The 17,303-nt window shown below is 41.5% G+C and overlaps 1 protein-coding gene across 5 annotated transcripts in view; it reads left to right on the top strand.

The window, feature by feature from the left end:
- ebf1a (EBF transcription factor 1a) overlaps positions 1–17,303 on the top strand; it is a 311,927-nt gene that overhangs the window by 273,733 nt on the left and 20,891 nt on the right. For all 5 annotated transcript variants that reach the window (XM_072439800.1, XM_072439803.1, XM_072439801.1 and 2 more), the window contains 4 exons: positions 4,548–4,629; positions 5,133–5,274; positions 8,268–8,398; positions 10,769–10,895. In XM_072439800.1, coding sequence (XP_072295901.1) covers positions 4,548–4,629; positions 5,133–5,274; positions 8,268–8,398; positions 10,769–10,895 — 482 coding nt within the window. The remainder of the gene's footprint in view (positions 1–4,547; positions 4,630–5,132; positions 5,275–8,267; positions 8,399–10,768; positions 10,896–17,303) is intronic.

Below are 17,303 nucleotides of genomic sequence, written 5' to 3'. Positions count from 1 at the left end.
GAGCAAAATGGTTTTATTTCATTTAATCCGGTCTGCACAGCAATTTGCTTTGGTAATATTTGTATCTGTGAAGTGTACGCCGTAAAAACAGCTTGAAACCAGGCACAGAGTCGAATACAAACAAGATGGAGGGGGGCAATAATCAAAGGGAGGATCCATACAGGAGATGAAAACCATAACGGTAACGACCCAATGATGTTTTAAGGCGTTTGGGTTCTGCTTCGGCGTGCAATATTTCAAAGCAATATATTGATTCCTGAAGGATATTTTTGAAACTTAAGAGCTGCTGTGTGAGGCTCATGAGCAACAACAGCACGAGACAGCACAAAGACTGAGGCGTATGATCAATTTACTTTGACGTTCAAGAAAATACTGCACTTTTTACTAAGCACGGCATACACATGGCTCAGGATTCAGTGTGTTAAATGGGAACTTTTTAATGGTTTTTATTATCTTGTGTGGGAATGTCACAATATAAAATGGTATTGTGAGTCATGATTTAGCAATTATTCACAGTAACTGCGAACGTGACTAAACAACAGTGACATATTTTGTTCATGTGTACTTTACATTTATGTGTATTTTTTGTACTATAGATTGAAGAAAAAAAATACTTAATTTTGTTTTCAACTTAGTCACGATTATGATTGTGACCTATATGATCACAAATATTGACCCAATAATCTTCATAACCCATAGTCAGTTTTCATGTCCATGTAATATTCTAATATTCTAGTTAAACAGTTAGAAATAAGTCTGTTTTTAAATATTACTACATATACAAATATATATGTTATTTGTCTTGATTTTTTTAAATGCAAATCTGTATTTTTCTGATGTTGTTGTACATTGCAATATTGAAATTAACTCTCAAAAACCTAAAATGTTGGTGTTCCTTTACTAACCAACAACAATGTTACTTAAGTTGAAATGTAATGAGTCTACGGTTTTCATTATACTATGCACTACTACTAATATGACCACGTGAGTACTATTATTTATTCACTTTCCTTCAGCTCAGTGGATTAATACATATAAATGACTATAATTAGTGATACAAGGCAAATAAGGGCTCTCTGTGCTCATTTTTGCCGGTCAGCTGTCCATCACATTATCCATAAATCCTGTGATAATCTGCCTCTGCTCCTGCATTAGTTACACACTCGGACCCCCCCGCCCCGCCCCGCCCCTCACGCACAGGCCCACTCTGTTGATCCATGCAAATGTGTCCCACCGCCTCCCTGCTCTAAGTGAGGAGAGCAGACAGGAGTTTTGTAGTTTCCATGCGGCTGACTACAGACACCTTACATCTGGTTAATAATGAATCAGATGATGGGGCGTGAGGGAAGCGAAGGGGACACGCATACAAGCTGAAGCCACAACATCAGAGACCACTGCAACCATTTCAGGACAGGAGTACATTCCAATGCATAATCCAACACTTTATGAGCCCCAAGACCATTCATAAAGAGGTTTAGATAAAGTTAGCCTGGATGAGAGCAATACAGATGCATTATGGGATGATCTGAAGTCATATAATCACACATTTGTTATATTATATTATATTTCTCCAATGTTTTCCAATTCCTTTTTTTTATTGATGTATGCAAACATGTTTTATTCATTGTAGTTACGGTGTAGTTACTTAAAAAGTAACGAGACCTTATACAAAAGTGGCATGTTTAGTAGGGCAGCAATGATTAATTGTGACTAGTCAACTATCAAATAATAATGAATGATCATATCTTGATCATCGTAATCGTTATCTGAACTATGCAGACTCTAAAACACATGAGTTGATCTTTTGTAACAAAGACAGTGGTATTAATAAAGCAAAATGCAAAATAAATAGACAAACTATTTAAGATTTTGATCAATAATACACTTACAAATATTCTCACTTTCTGCCACCATATTACAACCTTTATTTGGTTAAAAAAAAGTGTTTAAAAATATCACAATGTAAAAAAAAAAAAAATGGACTTGTCGAAAAAAATAATAGATAATACAAATGACAAATAATAAGAAAAAAATCATCTCTGTCTAATTGACATAAAATAAGTATAATAAGTGACAGTCCTGATGTTTAGATGATGTTCTTATTCATTTCTATTCCCATGCAGAGTCCCTGTTTCAGACCCCAGTCCCCCCATAACTTCCTCCTGTTACCTGGCCCAAACCACATATTTAACCCACACACATTTGGTCACCTCTGACTCCCCTGACCGTTAACTTTACCTCGCCCACTTATCCCTCCTCCTGTCTCTATTGTAATTATACCTCAGAGCTGGAGGAGTTGGAAAGATAGTGAACGATTGCTATGAATTAAACAGAAGGTGCATGGAGGGAAGTGCTGCGTTTCGACAAGTGAATGTAGTCCGCGGCTGCTCCCTGACCTCGGGTAGATAGGAGAGTTAGGACCCCGGGCCTGTGGGGTCCAGTCCACACTGTAAAAAAATCCATCTCTCTCCACCCCATGAATTATTGAGGTATTGGCCTACAGCTGCTAAAATATACAGGAGGGTGGGCAGTCGCTCCGATCGGATCTCGCCAACTCTCAATCCTGGAGTATGTCTGTCTGTTTCTGTCTGTCTTTCCAGCAAATTCCCCATCCACTCCCCCATTTCTGTTTTGAAATTCTACCACTAAAATCTGCTGCTGTTTCACTAAGTCATTCGCACTGCCAGAATCTCTAAGTGTACTGCTTTGATTTTCCAAAGGTTATACGGGCTATTTTTTCTCGACAAAATTCTAAAATTACAGAGCACGCCTTGACCTTCTGATCTCATATTTTACACATTTAACCACGTTGTTATTGATCCAAAATTGACCAGCAGTGTAGTATACCGACTAGTCAATGAGATTATTGAGATTGGTTGATTGCACGCATGGATGATATATTGGTGCGAGACCAGTTTTGGTGATAAGGAGGATGTTTTCATCTATTATCGGTAAGATGTCCCAATATATGTTACACAATCATTGTAAAAAAATAAGTCTAGAGAAACTACATTTTGTTTTTTATTTTTTGTTTTTTCACAAAAGGGAAAGGTTTATTTGTGAGTGTAACATCAACTTTACTTCCATTTGTGGACCTACCTAGGATAAATTATTGATTGATTTATATACAAGAAAAATATTGGAAGTAACGGCTCCATTACTCCATTCCATATGCGAGATCCTGAGTTTTCAACACGGTCTTCACTATTAATGAGCTATATTATTGTCATTAACCTCTCACAGAAGCTAGAACAGAGACCAGACTAACATTACAAAAAGGTTGACTATATCATTCACATCACAAGAGGCTTTTTTCTCTGCACACTTGAGTGGTGTCTAGTGCTAACCAGCTGTCACACATTTAAACTGTTCGTGGATGTATCCCCAGCTCTTGTATTACATCAGATCCTTGTAATGTGCACAGCAGTCGTCCAGCCCTTGAAATGAGACACAACTCGCCTCTGTCCATTCATCTTCTCTGTTGTTTTTTTTTTGTTCTTTCCATTTTTTTTTTTTCAGATGAAGCAATTGTCCGAGGCATTGCTGCTTACTGTTTCTTTTGACATGGTGTGCGCGGATGATTATATCTAAGGCAGTTGGCTCCAAACGCGCTGCCCAGTGCACAATTCTAGCCATAACAAATGAACAGAGGGTAGAAAATAAGACATATGAAAGAAAAGCTGAGCATAGGAGTGATTCTCTCTGTGGCTGCTGGTGATCTGTATTGTAAGCACTTTCGGCTGTCAGCACTTCTTTGAGCTTTCTCAAAGGCAGCGGGAGGAGGACTGGGAGGAGGAGGAGGAGGAGGAGGGAAATGTAGTAGTTTCATTTGCCTTTATTTTAAGACCTCCTGTTTATTTGTACACAGGCTGTTTACTTCTCGGTTCATTTGATTCTTTGTGTCTGTTTGTTATAGCGACTTGCCGAGTGAATGGAGTAGTTTGGCGTTAAAGAAGTTGTCAGCTCTTGGGGTGGAGCTAGGGAATAAATTGTCCCCCTTTTTGCTGCTTAGGCCGCCGACGCTCGCCAACCCCCCCCAGTCCTGACTCCCCCCCCCCTCCCAACCTTAACTCCTAACCCTCCCTTCTCCCCCACTCATTAAGTATTGATGCGGGTAGCCATACTTGCCATCTCAGCCTATTAATAATGCATGGCAGGTGCTGTTGATGTGGTCCCTCACACTGAGATTGAGAGCGGCAGGAATGGCAACAGCGCGCCACTGCATCGTCGCTACAGCCGGAGCTCCGTTACGCGACGCTCGGTGCAGCTGGGGAGCCGTCTGCCCGCTGCACTTTGCGGCTGTGACTGTGGAGATGGATATACAAACTAGCATCTTACTCAATAACCCAAGGCCTTTTTTTTTTTTTGCATAGAGAAAATGTCTTTGATGGACGGTGGTGGGCGCCTGTCAAAGATTTCGTTTGATTTGAGTTAATTTGGTGTTTTTGTTCGGGAAGACGCTCGTGCTGTACCTGCGCAGACAGCTGCCCTTTTCGATAACTGTGCACTTTACTCACGACGTTGTGCTTTTCTCTTGTGTCTCACAGGTTCTTCCTCAAGTTTTTCCTCAAGTGTAACCAGAACTGCCTAAAGAACGCAGGGAACCCTCGAGACATGAGGCGTTTTCAGGTAACAGAAGCGGAGCAGACGTGTTTTACTTTACCTGCCCTTATACAATTTGAAGATTTAACTTTTATTTTAAGGGAATACTGCCTGTCTCATAATCCCTCTGCAAATTACCATCACACTTCCAAAGAATTGTAATTGCTCAAACACATGAATTTATACATACAATTGCTTTGGAAAACTTTAAACTAAGCATACCAACACTTTGACCATGTTTTAGGACTTCCCTGGCCTTTATGATTCACCTAATCACCCTGTCTTGTATCTAAGGGTGCATTCACCCTTGTATACATACCACAAGGCCAAGGCCAAACCAGGACTAGAACAAGAAGAAGACTAAATCAAATCTGTGTGAACGCACCCTGAAAAAATCCTGCAAATTAAATACTTGTCTAATCTGCCAACCGACGACACATTTACAGTACCAAAAAAATGCTGTTAGTTTTGCATTTCAACCCTTTTTCTATCACTTTTTGGTTCAAACTAATTTCCTCTCTTTGTCTCAGGTGGTTGTCTCGACTACGGTAAGCGTGGAGGGTCACGTCCTGGCTGTGTCCGACAACATGTTTGTGCACAACAACTCCAAACACGGGCGCAGGGCTCGAAGACTGGACCCCTCTGAAGGCACACCCTCTTACCTTGAACACGGTACGGAAAAGCCTTATAATAAAAGAACAAAAGCCTCAGTACCAGCCTCTCCCTGCCTCCCCAAGCCCTCTTTGTCTGATCAGCCGTGCCCTCCCCTCTTCCCTGCTCTATGTCTGGCACTCCTGTCTCCTGAGTATCCCGCTAAAACCTCCTCTTGCTTCCTTATCTGCCTCCTGCTGCCTCTCAGATTCCCACTTCCTTCTTGTAGGGGATCGAACTAGTGCTAAAAGACGCTGTAGTGGTGTGCTAGCTCGTTGCGCGTCCCTGGTGGCCTGCTCCCCTCAGGTCTGTGCCTCCAGGCCCCTGCTCGGGCTGGCATAAGCACGATGTGTCTTATGAGGTCTGTTCTGCTTAAAGCCAACACTAGCTTTATTTCCTCAGAGACAAGCTTTTATCCCGCAGCCTCCATTGCTCCCCATCCCTCCGGTTCTCCAACACACCACAGAGATACACCCCCGCACGCTCAGTCAGACCAAACCTTTAATACTTCATAATGACATGTGCACATGATTTAGGAGCCCGCACTGATTCCCAAGTCCCTAATCCAGTTATTTTCTCATTTCGATTTCCCAGACATTGAATAAGAGAAACATATTTTTTTACTATGAGGAGAGTCAACCTCAGGGATGATAATGACAGAAAAACTAAGCAGGGATTTACATGGCCGGTAGAAGATTGCATTACGATTGAATGTTATGGTGAAGTCGCTCTAATGGCTATTCTCCAGAGGTGAAGTGGTCCACTTGTCCCACAAAGGTCTCACAAGTGATTGAGTTCACAAAGACATATTCGAGGCATTATTGGAACTGCCATAACTGTGTCATGCTCTTATTACAGACACATTCACTCAAGTGCATCAGGGTCAAAAGACCAAGGGCTTTTTATTGTATATTCCTTAGAGTTTTCAACTTTCTCAAAGTTCTATTCAAGTAAAAGCCTTGTCCCTATTATTTTCGAACCTCCCTTACTATATTGGTCATTGGCACATGGTCACTGGTCACAAACCAATTCATGGTAACTTAAACCAACCAAAAATATTTAACCAAAATCACAATTTCACAATTTCTCCCTTATGGTACAACAGGATGCACTAGATTTATTAATAATAATTTATTATTATATTTTTCTACCATTACTTCCCACAATAACAATGTGTGTTTGTCAAGGTATTTTTGAGCAGTAAAAACACCTGTAATTGAAGAATATTTGTAATGGTTTTTCGTACCATATTCCAGGCAAAACAATAGCTCAAAAATAATCTCAATGGTGACAAGCCAGAGAAGTTATGTGGTGCACCTTTAAATCAAGGTGTAGAACCATGTAGAGAGGAGCCAAATGTAAATACACACCCTGCTCGTCTCTTTACGAGTTTGTGCACAGGATACACAAGTTTTGGGGTCCCATAATATGTCTTTAATAGATGAGCAGCGCAATCAGCCGAACAGATGGCATCGAGGAACACCCCAAAGTATAATCCTATCACATGCATTCACGTTCCACCATCTGGTTAATCCACGCACACACATTATATCTGTGAAAAGGAGGCATCTTAGGCCACGATTACGGCCCCAGATTGCTGTGCGGTGAACGTTGAGCTCTGCAGGCTAAATATCACTACAGCTTGTTGGGAAGGATCAACAGAACAGGGAGTGAGGCAAAGAGCAAAAGGCAAAGCTTGTGGGGAAAAAATGGGCCTAGGCTAAAGTGGATTATGCCGCTTTACTGAATTACAGCATGTCTGACAAGCTGCATATCTGTTAAGGAAAGGAGATTTAGCTTGTATAAACATGTATTTTCCCATTGCTGCTCTTTTCTTCAATCACATGCAGTAATCTGTGGGATCATAAGGCCAACAATAAGGTCAAACATCACAGTGAATGGCAGTTATTGGAATTTTGGTTTATTTATCAGATTTGTCAGACAAAGAATATGTTTTGAAGACATTATTTAAATGTATCACAAATAAAGCTAGACTTTAGAATTTATTTTGTGTGGTCACCGGGGAATTCCAAAGGCCATCCCATTCAAATATTTAAGCAGTATTAAAACACAAAAAGGCAAGGTTTCTTGTAGAAGTTCTTTCCAAGGATTTGTTCAAGACTTTGACAAAAGTCAAGTCAGTTCTGTCAAAACCCAATTAGCAAACCTGTCCCAAAGCCCTAAACTAAACCAAAATACTTGTTTAAAAAAAAAAAAAACACCAGGTAAAATCCAGAACTATGGTAAGGGATAAACCAGCACCATCACTTAACCTGATTGTGAAATATTATGTCAAAAATAAACATTTGTTAAAAATAAATATTTGCTCTCATAGCCAACAATGCAAAGTGGCTGTTGTATGGCATAACCGTACTGGGGGGGAAATGCATGTCCAACCAGGAAGTAAAATGATAAAATTCACCAAAATTGACAAACTAGATAAAACAGGGGAAAATATTTGCAAATTCTTCATAATAATCATGTTAACCTTTTATATGGACTTCACTTCAAGCCCACTGTGTCTATTTGTGGAATTGTATCTCATTGCTCACCACATAAACCCGCGTCATTGTTTGTGGTCATGACTGGACAGATACAGCAGGTCTGAGGCAGAGAGCTGAGCAGGAGCTAAGTGCCTGGTGTAATGAAGGCCGTGTATGTGGAGGGCACATCCACAGTTGGCAGTGCGGTGCTCCCCGGTCGCGTGGCCTTTGATCAGACACTCAGCACACCTGACATTTACACGCCCGCACGCCTTGCCACGTGTCGTAAAACAAGCGCACCGCACTGCCCTCACTCATGGGGCAGGGGTGATGTTTAATAACGGGCTCGGTATAATCACTCTGATTAGTATTCCTCACTCGGGCCCCGACCCCTGGGAGCCGAGCGGAGAGGTGATGTGTGTCTAATGTATGTGTGTAAAGTGATGGCAGAAAATGTCCATGTTACCAACCTTTATGGGCTGTCATAAGGATACTAAGGGTCTAATCTATTGTGGCTGTGAATCTCTGCAGCAACCCCCAGCATTAAAGCCATCAGCCCCAGTGAAGGCTGGACCACCGGGGGCGCAACGGTCATCATCATCGGGGACAACTTCTTCGACGGCTTACAAGTCATATTCGGAACCATGCTGGTCTGGAGTGAGGTTAGTCACGTTAATGGCCTTTTTAATAGGATTGTATGGATCAGTTGGACATAAATTCCAGGTCATATAAAGACTGTAGATAGAGCCGCCTCCCATCCTGAGGTGAGCGATGGCAATAGCTGGTCAATGGTTACCTATTGGCCTTTGCTAATGAGTGTTTGTACGACATCTTGTGTAAGATAACTTATAATATTAAGTGAGTTATGGAAATGTTTAGAGATGGGCTACGTCTGCAATGGGTAATTTTTAAGGATTTACACTCACTGCCACTTCACTGCAGCTGAATGTAGTAGATCTTGCATAATATCTGCTGTAACTACTAAGCAAAATATATAGTTATAGGAGACAGTAATGGCTACATATTTAAATCATTTTATGGCACTGATTATATTAAACGTTTCTTAGACAGTCTGTTAGTGGTATATATATAGTATGGAGCGTCAAACTTGAAACTAATAGAGTTAAGTGTATGCCTCTAAAAATGATTAGTGATTGAATGCCATAGGCTACACGGCTGCCTCATATCGACACGCCTTTGTTTAACAACACTATGGACATTCAAAGTTAAAGCAATTACAAATTAGCTAAATTATTTACCTAAAAAATGCTGTCACAAATGTTGACTTTTTATTTTATTTGTGTAACATTTTATCAGGTTTTATTGCACCTGAGAAAAGTTAAGTATGCCATCCCTCACTTGTAAACTTCAGGTTGCTGGAAAGAAAAGTTTTCGACCTAACTTGAAAGAACTTGAGCATTGGACCTTAAGACATCTTCCTTCGATTTTTACCTTATTCATTTCCCCACTAAAAACACCAACTTGAATCCTTGTAAAAGCACTGTGGTGATATTTTCTTATACTTTATGTATTAATCAATAATGAAATGCTAATCATAGACTGTAGAATTGCTATATAGCTTAACATATGCTCAGGATCCTCAATGCCAGCTCCTATTTTATTCACTGCGTCCTGCTGCCTTCCTGTCTTTTATTATGTTGGTAATGAAATGTGCGCTGTACAATACCAATCCCTTCTGGAGCATCTGCCACATGACTAAAATGTAAATTCAGTGTATGTGTGAAATTGAAGGTCAGCTTGCGGTGGCGCTAAACAGCTTTCTCTTTAGTAAAGGAATAATTCTATAAAAAGCTCCTATATTGTCTCACGGAGAGGTGAGCCGGGGCAGACAATGATAAAATGAAAGCCCGGCTAAGTGAGCAATGAAAGGGACATTTACAGCAGCACACACGCCATACACACACATGCACATAGTGTACACAACGGCAGCAGAGTTGATAGCTTTTGAGAGCCCGCTAGCTTTGAGTGCTATAGTACTGGTCCTGTTATAGTTGGCTTCAAAGACCCTTCAACATGCGTACCTGCTGCACATACACAGAACTGTGCAGAAAAAGTATGTGACAGGTTTTAAGAAAGGCTATGAATAAAGAAAGGAGTGGGCAAAAACACACCAATTTGTAAAGCAAATGAAAAAGTAGAGGTACTAGTCTTACTGTCTTACTGCTATGGAAATCATTGGTAAAGATGTACTTCCCAGACCATGACTCAATTTATCTTCTAGTTCATGTGTAGGATGTTATGGTTATAATAAGAGGGAAAAACAACACAATTTATAGATTATACACAATAACTGAACAGTGTAATATTTGATTCTATTATTCTCATCCCACACATTATTGTTCCTCAAGTTTGTGACCAGCTTTATGAAATCCAAACGTTCTCACAGAAAAAATCAGTAAAGTCAAGTAAATAAAACAAGTACTTTACATTTAGAGAATAGATTGACTCAAAAGTAAATACAAACTACTTCCTCTTCCTGCGTTAAGACACCGGAGGCAAGGTTGGAGAAGTGTCATGCCCAAGGACACAACAAATTGTGCATCAATGGTCCGTGGCCAATTTAATTCCCTCAACAGGACTAGATCTGTATTGTCGGGGATCATGCTAATTGAGTTGCATCGGTGCCATTGTGGTGCTTTAATATTTCGCAGACTCTGTTGACAGACACAGACACAGGGCCAAACACAGACGAACAATTTCCATATATTGTGTAACAGTAAATATGCAGAGAAAGGTGTGTTTTATTCATAAACTCTAAACTGCTTTTGAAGCTCTCTTACCGGCTTCATGTCAGCCCTGATAACCATCCTAGGCCTCCCGGTGACATTGCCTTGGGCTGCATGGGCCACCTGAGGGCTTTGGCGCTAACGCATCATTTTCAGGCTGATTATACAAAGCAGAAGAGTCAAAAGCTGCAAAAGGCCCGGACGGTCCCCCTGAGTGCATGTTTTAACGCTGCTGTTTGGTTGCATTAATCTTTACGCCCTCCCTCTCTCTCCCTTTTCCTGTAGTTGATCACTCCGCACGCCATACGAGTGCAGACTCCGCCCAGACACATCCCGGGGGTAGTGGAGGTCACGCTGTCCTACAAATCCAAACAGTTCTGCAAAGGCACACCTGGGCGATTCATCTACACAGGTAATGAGCTAATGTACCAACATCCTCCTTTATACAATTCAACTTTCACTCCCTCTGGTCTCACATGCAGGGATTAGGTTTTTGTTTTAATGTAGATGTTGTGCATGGGATTTTGTTTTAGCAATGCAAACTGCGCTATTTTATTGTCTAAATATAATGCTGTATATTATCACCCGAGCAGCAGATAACACCTTCAAAGAGAAATCAGCATGTTCTTCTTAAAAATGTCATAACAAACCTTTTGCTCTTTCATGGTTAAACAAAAGATGACATTTAGCACTAGGGCTCTTATCAATCCATCTTAAACATTATTTTTTTAAAGCCTTAAAGTGACCAGAGTAAAAGTAAATGTAAAGCCATTGTTCCTCGACGTTAGAGTTTATTTTTTATTAAGACAGAGATCCACGTTTATAGAGAACCAAAACACAAAAGTGCTCTGCGGTTTGATGAGGGTCAGTTTGCCTTGTTGCGAGCTGATCATCTAATGAAATAATTTCAAAACATACACTGTTTGGATAATGAAGCATGTGCCTGGAGCCTCAGGCAGGAGTTCCTAGTCCCACGCATTTGTCACCTCGGATCTTCTCTGTACAAATGAATAATTTAAACAATGCAATAAAAACGGCCAACATTATTTTATGAAGTCTTTGCAATATCTGCTAAAAGCATCTTGGAAAACACATTATTTGCTGTCATAGCTCCGCTCTGTTGCTCCGTGGCAAATGTGCATGCTAAACAATTTTGAATTCAATAACGTGACTCAATAAGAGAAGAAAAAGCCTGTAGACATCATTGGTGAAGCTGCGTTTGGCCTTTTTTATGAAGCAGGTGAAGGTCACGAGGGAGGCTTAACCTTTTGATTAGAGGGATTATTGAGATTTAACCCTGTCGAACTATGAATCAGTACCAAACAGGGGAACTCGGAGACTCTTCATAGCACAACACAAAACATGCATAGCTCCAGTGTTACAACAGAGCTCATAGATATGGTGTGGTGGTGAAAAGAGTGGCAGAGAGAGCAAATGTGAAGCAGTGATTAACCAATGCAAGGCCACAGGTCCCGAGGGAGGCCGCGAATCACAATAAATCTGTCTGTAATCTCAACCGCTGATAGACTTAGGGCCGTAAGCCTCGCCCGCAATTGCCAACATTTGACAAAATCACAATTGAGAGAGCATGTGTGTCATATTGCAAGCGTGTATTTTCTGCGACTCTGTATATGTCCCAATTACTGTGCGAATCCAAGTCGATGCATCACAATTACAGCGCGACTCAGGTCAAATGAAAAATGCTTGATATGTTTATTTGGATATGACATGGGTGTTGAAATGCATGCCATAACATTTGAATGCATGAAGGTGTGTTGATTGTTTTGTTTATGGAGTCAGTGAAATATTTTTGTTTATGCGCCCAATGGTATTAGACGTTACTACGAGTCCACAGTCTTTACAAAATGCATTTCATGTCCATGTAAGTCACCTAGGAAGCGCTTTCTGAAGCAACTCTTTCTGCTTATCAAGACTTGGGACTGGCAGAAACAGCTTTTGAAGTATAAATTATTGTCTTTGAATAGGAAAAATTGACCCATTCTTTGATACTATTGGGGACCTTCTCTAGATTTTGAACTGCGTAGGTTTACACTTCAGACTTTATTGATGCACAAAGAAAGTTACTTGCATAATGTTTAAAAAAAAAGGTAAAAAAATAAAAATAAAAAAAAAGATTCAAAATATATATGCATATATAAAGCCAATACATTAGTTAATTTGCAAAAACAGCTCAATTTAAAAAAGTAATTGGAGGCTTCCAGTTTACTTTTTGTATAGCAATGTTTTCTAAATGTTTTCCTTTCTTCATCATTATTTAGTTGATAGTTGTTGCGTTAACAAAAAGAAACATTTGGACAATTTTTCAAAATGGGGATATATATGTCTTCATGTGAAAGCAAAACATAAATACATTCCCATGTTCCCATGTGAAAATTGCAAGATAACAGCCACAGCAGCCTGGAGTCTGAGCCTTACCGCCGGACTCAAGTTGGACACTATATGTTATTTTACTGCCCTAAAAGAACAGCCTCTGCATACACATGGCATGTAACTACATTATACAACAGAGGGCAGATGGGTAGGCTGCCGCTGCCGTGCCAGAGCTGCCCAACAGCCCGCGCTCTGCCAAACCCGAGCCGTGTAAATGAAAGTGTGCGCGGCCTTCTAATGTGCCAGGCAAGTGTGAACCGTATGCATAAAAGCCCCGTCTCTCCCCTGCCCTTCTCTCTTTCACCTTGTCACATCCACTTATTCAAAACTTGCTTTCTTTCAATAAATGAATTCCCCTTCTCTCTCTGCCTTTGGGCTTTTGCGAGGAAGTAAGGAGAATCTCAACAGGTGAGCAATAGAGAGGGGTCACCCACTTGGAGACACTGAATGTGCTGCTGTTGCCAAGTGCTGGCACCTTCACAGCAACACAGTCAACCGTGTCCAGGCATAGGTCCCATTTTGACTCTTCACACAGCTCGCTTAAGCCAGTGCCCGGGACTTTCTCTGACTATTTGTAGCTCTCCCTTTGCTCTTTTATCATCCTGTGTATTTACTGGCTTCCTTGAGGCACACATTAACTATCTTGATCAAGTGTTTTTGGTTAGCAGACAACAATTAGTGATGGAAAGTTATTTAATCTGCATGTATTTAGAACAAATTACATGAAATGCAGTAAAAAAGCAACATTGTCTTAAGGTGTGTACTTGTTTTGTCTTGGTTTGAGTCTGCAGTTTAATCCTGATGCAGATTTGGTTTGGTCCTGGTCATGTCCTGGATTAGACCTGGTCCAGATTTAGTTCCAGAATAAGACCCAGTGTAGTACCAATTTAGATGTGGTGTGTGTAGCCTTAGTTATATCATACTGTTTATATAGTAAGCTAACAGAAAATATCACAGAAACTGTTTTTGTAGAGCACAATTTGTACACAAAAAAATGCAAAGCGCTTTACAGAACAGGAAGAAATGCAGTCTAATGACAAAACAAATAAAAACATAAATAATATAAGGTAATGGATGGTAACTGTAGCGTAGGAGAAAACAAGGATTATTGATGATTTAATAAAGTGAAGTTATTTCTAGTACTAATGGATGAAGTTATAGGAATATTAGTAGCAGTAGAAGTACTTGTAGTATGAAACTTTATTTTTGTACTTTTAGCCAGTAACAATTTGGCTTGGTTCTTTTGAGTACTTCCACCTCTGTAGACAACAACTCGGCACAAAGCCTTTTGAGAGGAAGTCGATTCAAATGTAGATCTAAAAAAAGGTAGAGGAGAAAGGAAAATGCTAGAAGAGACGAGCGGTGGATTACCATGGGCTATGTTGCCCTCCTGGGTCTGTTTGGCACCGGTTTGCGCCCAGTTGCCAGTGGGTACTAATCATGGAGGATTGGCAGCACTGTGTGGCAGCTGGCAGCGATGGCGTCTACACACACAAACACTCACAAACATGCATAAACTCATATACGGCGCACACACGGGCAGCCACACACATGCGCACACTGAATTACATTGGGGACAGCTGGCATTGCTAATCAACTTCTGCTGAGGAGAGGAAAGCGAGCAGCTAGCAGACCTAATTAAGTCAACACATTCCCAATACTGCTGCTGCCGCTGCTCCACTGCAAACAGCCCCTACCCAGCAAACTGCTCTGCGCACTCCAACGTGCTGTCGAGCAAACTTTCTTCCGGGGACCTACATTCCAAAGTGCTAGAATCATCATGACCCACCTTTACCTGGCACACAAATTTGTCCTTCACTTTGTACCTTTTTCTATTGTTTCAGAGCACTCACTACAATAAGCCATGCACTGGAACGAAGCCAACACTTCAAGCATATTAGAGTTTCCAATTATTTCTACTTTAATGTATGTCTAATCTCATTTGCCAAAAGAAGCAATAGAATTTCCCTTTTTTTTTATTTAAATTGAGTATATTTTTCAGTCAGGACAGAGAAGACAAGTGAGACTTTGCACCGTTGAGGAGCTGTTACAGTAATGTCCTCTGTTGTCTCGGAGGACTCCTTCACCATTAGACTCTGCAAAGCCCCAATTAGTCTCATCAAAGGCAATTAAGCTCTCCACAGATAAGAGTAAGACTATGTTTTTCTTCCAGTGTCTTCTCATCCCCTTGTGTCCTGTGCAGTGCCCTCTGCCTTACACCAGCTCTGGGCCAAGTGCTCTTTGCCGTCCTAAAGCGCCTCTTCTGTGTCATTACCCAACCCCCTGTTTGCTTCTTTACAAATGCATGTTCATGTTTGGTTCTGTATCACCTCACACTGAGCTGCTCAAGCGTTCCTCAATGAAGTGCTGCCTTTTCTTTTCCCTGTGCGATACAGAGGGATAATACTCTGTGGCCCCACGTGCATGTTTGTGCGTGCAACTGTGACACCGGGGTGCTGGACGTAGATTGGGGGGAGTTGATGAATCGTTGGTGTCGTTCAAAAGCCAATCCCCCCTCCTCAGTATGCAGTGTGTCTGCTTAGTGCTTCCTCTACTGCGGAGGCTGATATTAAAAGGCTGTGCTGGCTCACATTAAGGCCCCAGCTCCACGCGCAGCCGCTCTCACACACGCACTAACATTAGGAGGAGTTTTTCAGCGCCGAGTGCAGATTAGGTGAGGAGGAAACATCACTCAAAGGTAGTGAGGAACAGGAGCATGGAGAGGAAAGACAAAAGTCAAGAACAGAATTTAAACCAGCTGAAAGGCGCCTGACACTTCTGCCTCTTGCCTGGACTGTGCACTAAATGATCTCAGGGAGAGGAGCAGGAACTGTCATTCAGGCACTTTGCACACAGGAGAGTTAAACACTGGCTTCTTTAGAACAAGCACGTTCTTGTATGTTTCATTTAAATGTAGATACAGTAATACATTGGCGTTATAATCGAATAGTTTCACGTTCTGCCATTGCACCACCAAAACAAAGCATGTCCTCGTCCATTATTAATTTTTCAAAATAAATTAATTACTAATGTAGGATTTTAGCAAAATTCATTATTTTAAGAAGGTGATGGCAGATAACCTCACAGACAGATTGCATACAATTCCCAACATCACTGTGGTGCCTGTGAGCACTTAACACATGACCAATGACACACATGTAGTCATTTGGTAATAAAGCGCTGTGCGACAGGAGACGGTCAATTACTCGTCTCGCTGCTATTTGTGAATGCTGTCTTTTATTGAGCCTGGGTGGAGACCTGCGGTTGATTAAAACGGCTGGTCTCCAGCTGGAGACGGGGACCGGCTGAGATAGCTGCACACATTTACTGCAGACGGGCCTAACAGTGAGGAAATTCACACCTCGATTTGAGATTGAGATTAATTTTCTGCACCATGTGGCTTGTCTTGCCTCTTTAGCATGCTCCCGTTCTTATTACACCAGCATCTGCTCAATGATGATGATGTAAATGAATGTGGAACCAAGATTATTTTATACCCTGCTGAAATGAGCAGTGTTCACATGGGGAATGATTTCTTATGTTTTCTGACGTCTTAATTCAAGCATGCACTTTTCATCCATGTTTCCTGAATTAGCATTTTCCCTATGTGAATGCTACTGTCAGGTATTGTTAACAGTTGACAGCCACTTTTTGCAAGATAATTAGAGTTTTGCACTGCTAGCGTCCACACCTCCATTGATTTGTAGATCTTTTAGCGCCCTCCTCCCTGGTGCGAGCGCTTCACAGCCTCAACCTTTCCCTTCCTTTTGCAGCCAAAAGCTCATCTGTTTTCGGTGTATGAATTTCCAGCCATGCATTAGTCTCCCTGACATGTTCAAGCGATGCTTTATTTAGCTTGTCGGATTCTGCAAATAAACGCAATCTCGGGGTTTATGGAAAAATGGATAAAAATTAGATTGTAAGGTATTGATCCGGATTGTGAGTAGACGGTGGGGGTGTTGTATGTGTGTGCGTGCCGGGGTGATGGCGATGGGGGGGCAGCTCTCATCTGTGCGAAGAGGGAGGGGCGAGGGGGTAGAAATGAAGCCGTAATTCAGGGCTATTGAACCCCCTGCCACTGGCGGCATCGATCGGCGAGCAGCGCTTATGAGATCACACCTGAGCACTGGAGACTGCAGAGAGGAGGGGAACGCGGGGGCTTTAGATGGGGGTGAGGGGGGCAAAAGGGGGAGACGAGGAGAGAGTGAGAAGGAAACAGAAGGTGGTGATATGATCAGCTCTTTAGCCGCTGTCTAAGGCCTGTTACAGTGTTAACATCAGGACTCCGAGGCAATTACCTATAACCCTGTAACTACAACAACATCTACCTGCTCAGCTTCAATCGCAAACACACTTTACTGTGCAGAACTGTCTTTGTGAGGATGCACAGAGTAAACATTACCATCAGTGTAGATCTGCATTGTGTCCA

Source organism: Eucyclogobius newberryi, unplaced genomic scaffold, assembly GCF_026437365.1.
Source record: "Eucyclogobius newberryi isolate DKJ021-1_F unplaced genomic scaffold, fEucNew1.0.hap1 SCAF_11, whole genome shotgun sequence".
Classification (NCBI taxonomy): domain Eukaryota; kingdom Metazoa; phylum Chordata; class Actinopteri; order Gobiiformes; family Gobiidae; genus Eucyclogobius; species Eucyclogobius newberryi.
This window is presented reverse-complemented; position numbering and strand designations above follow the sequence as displayed.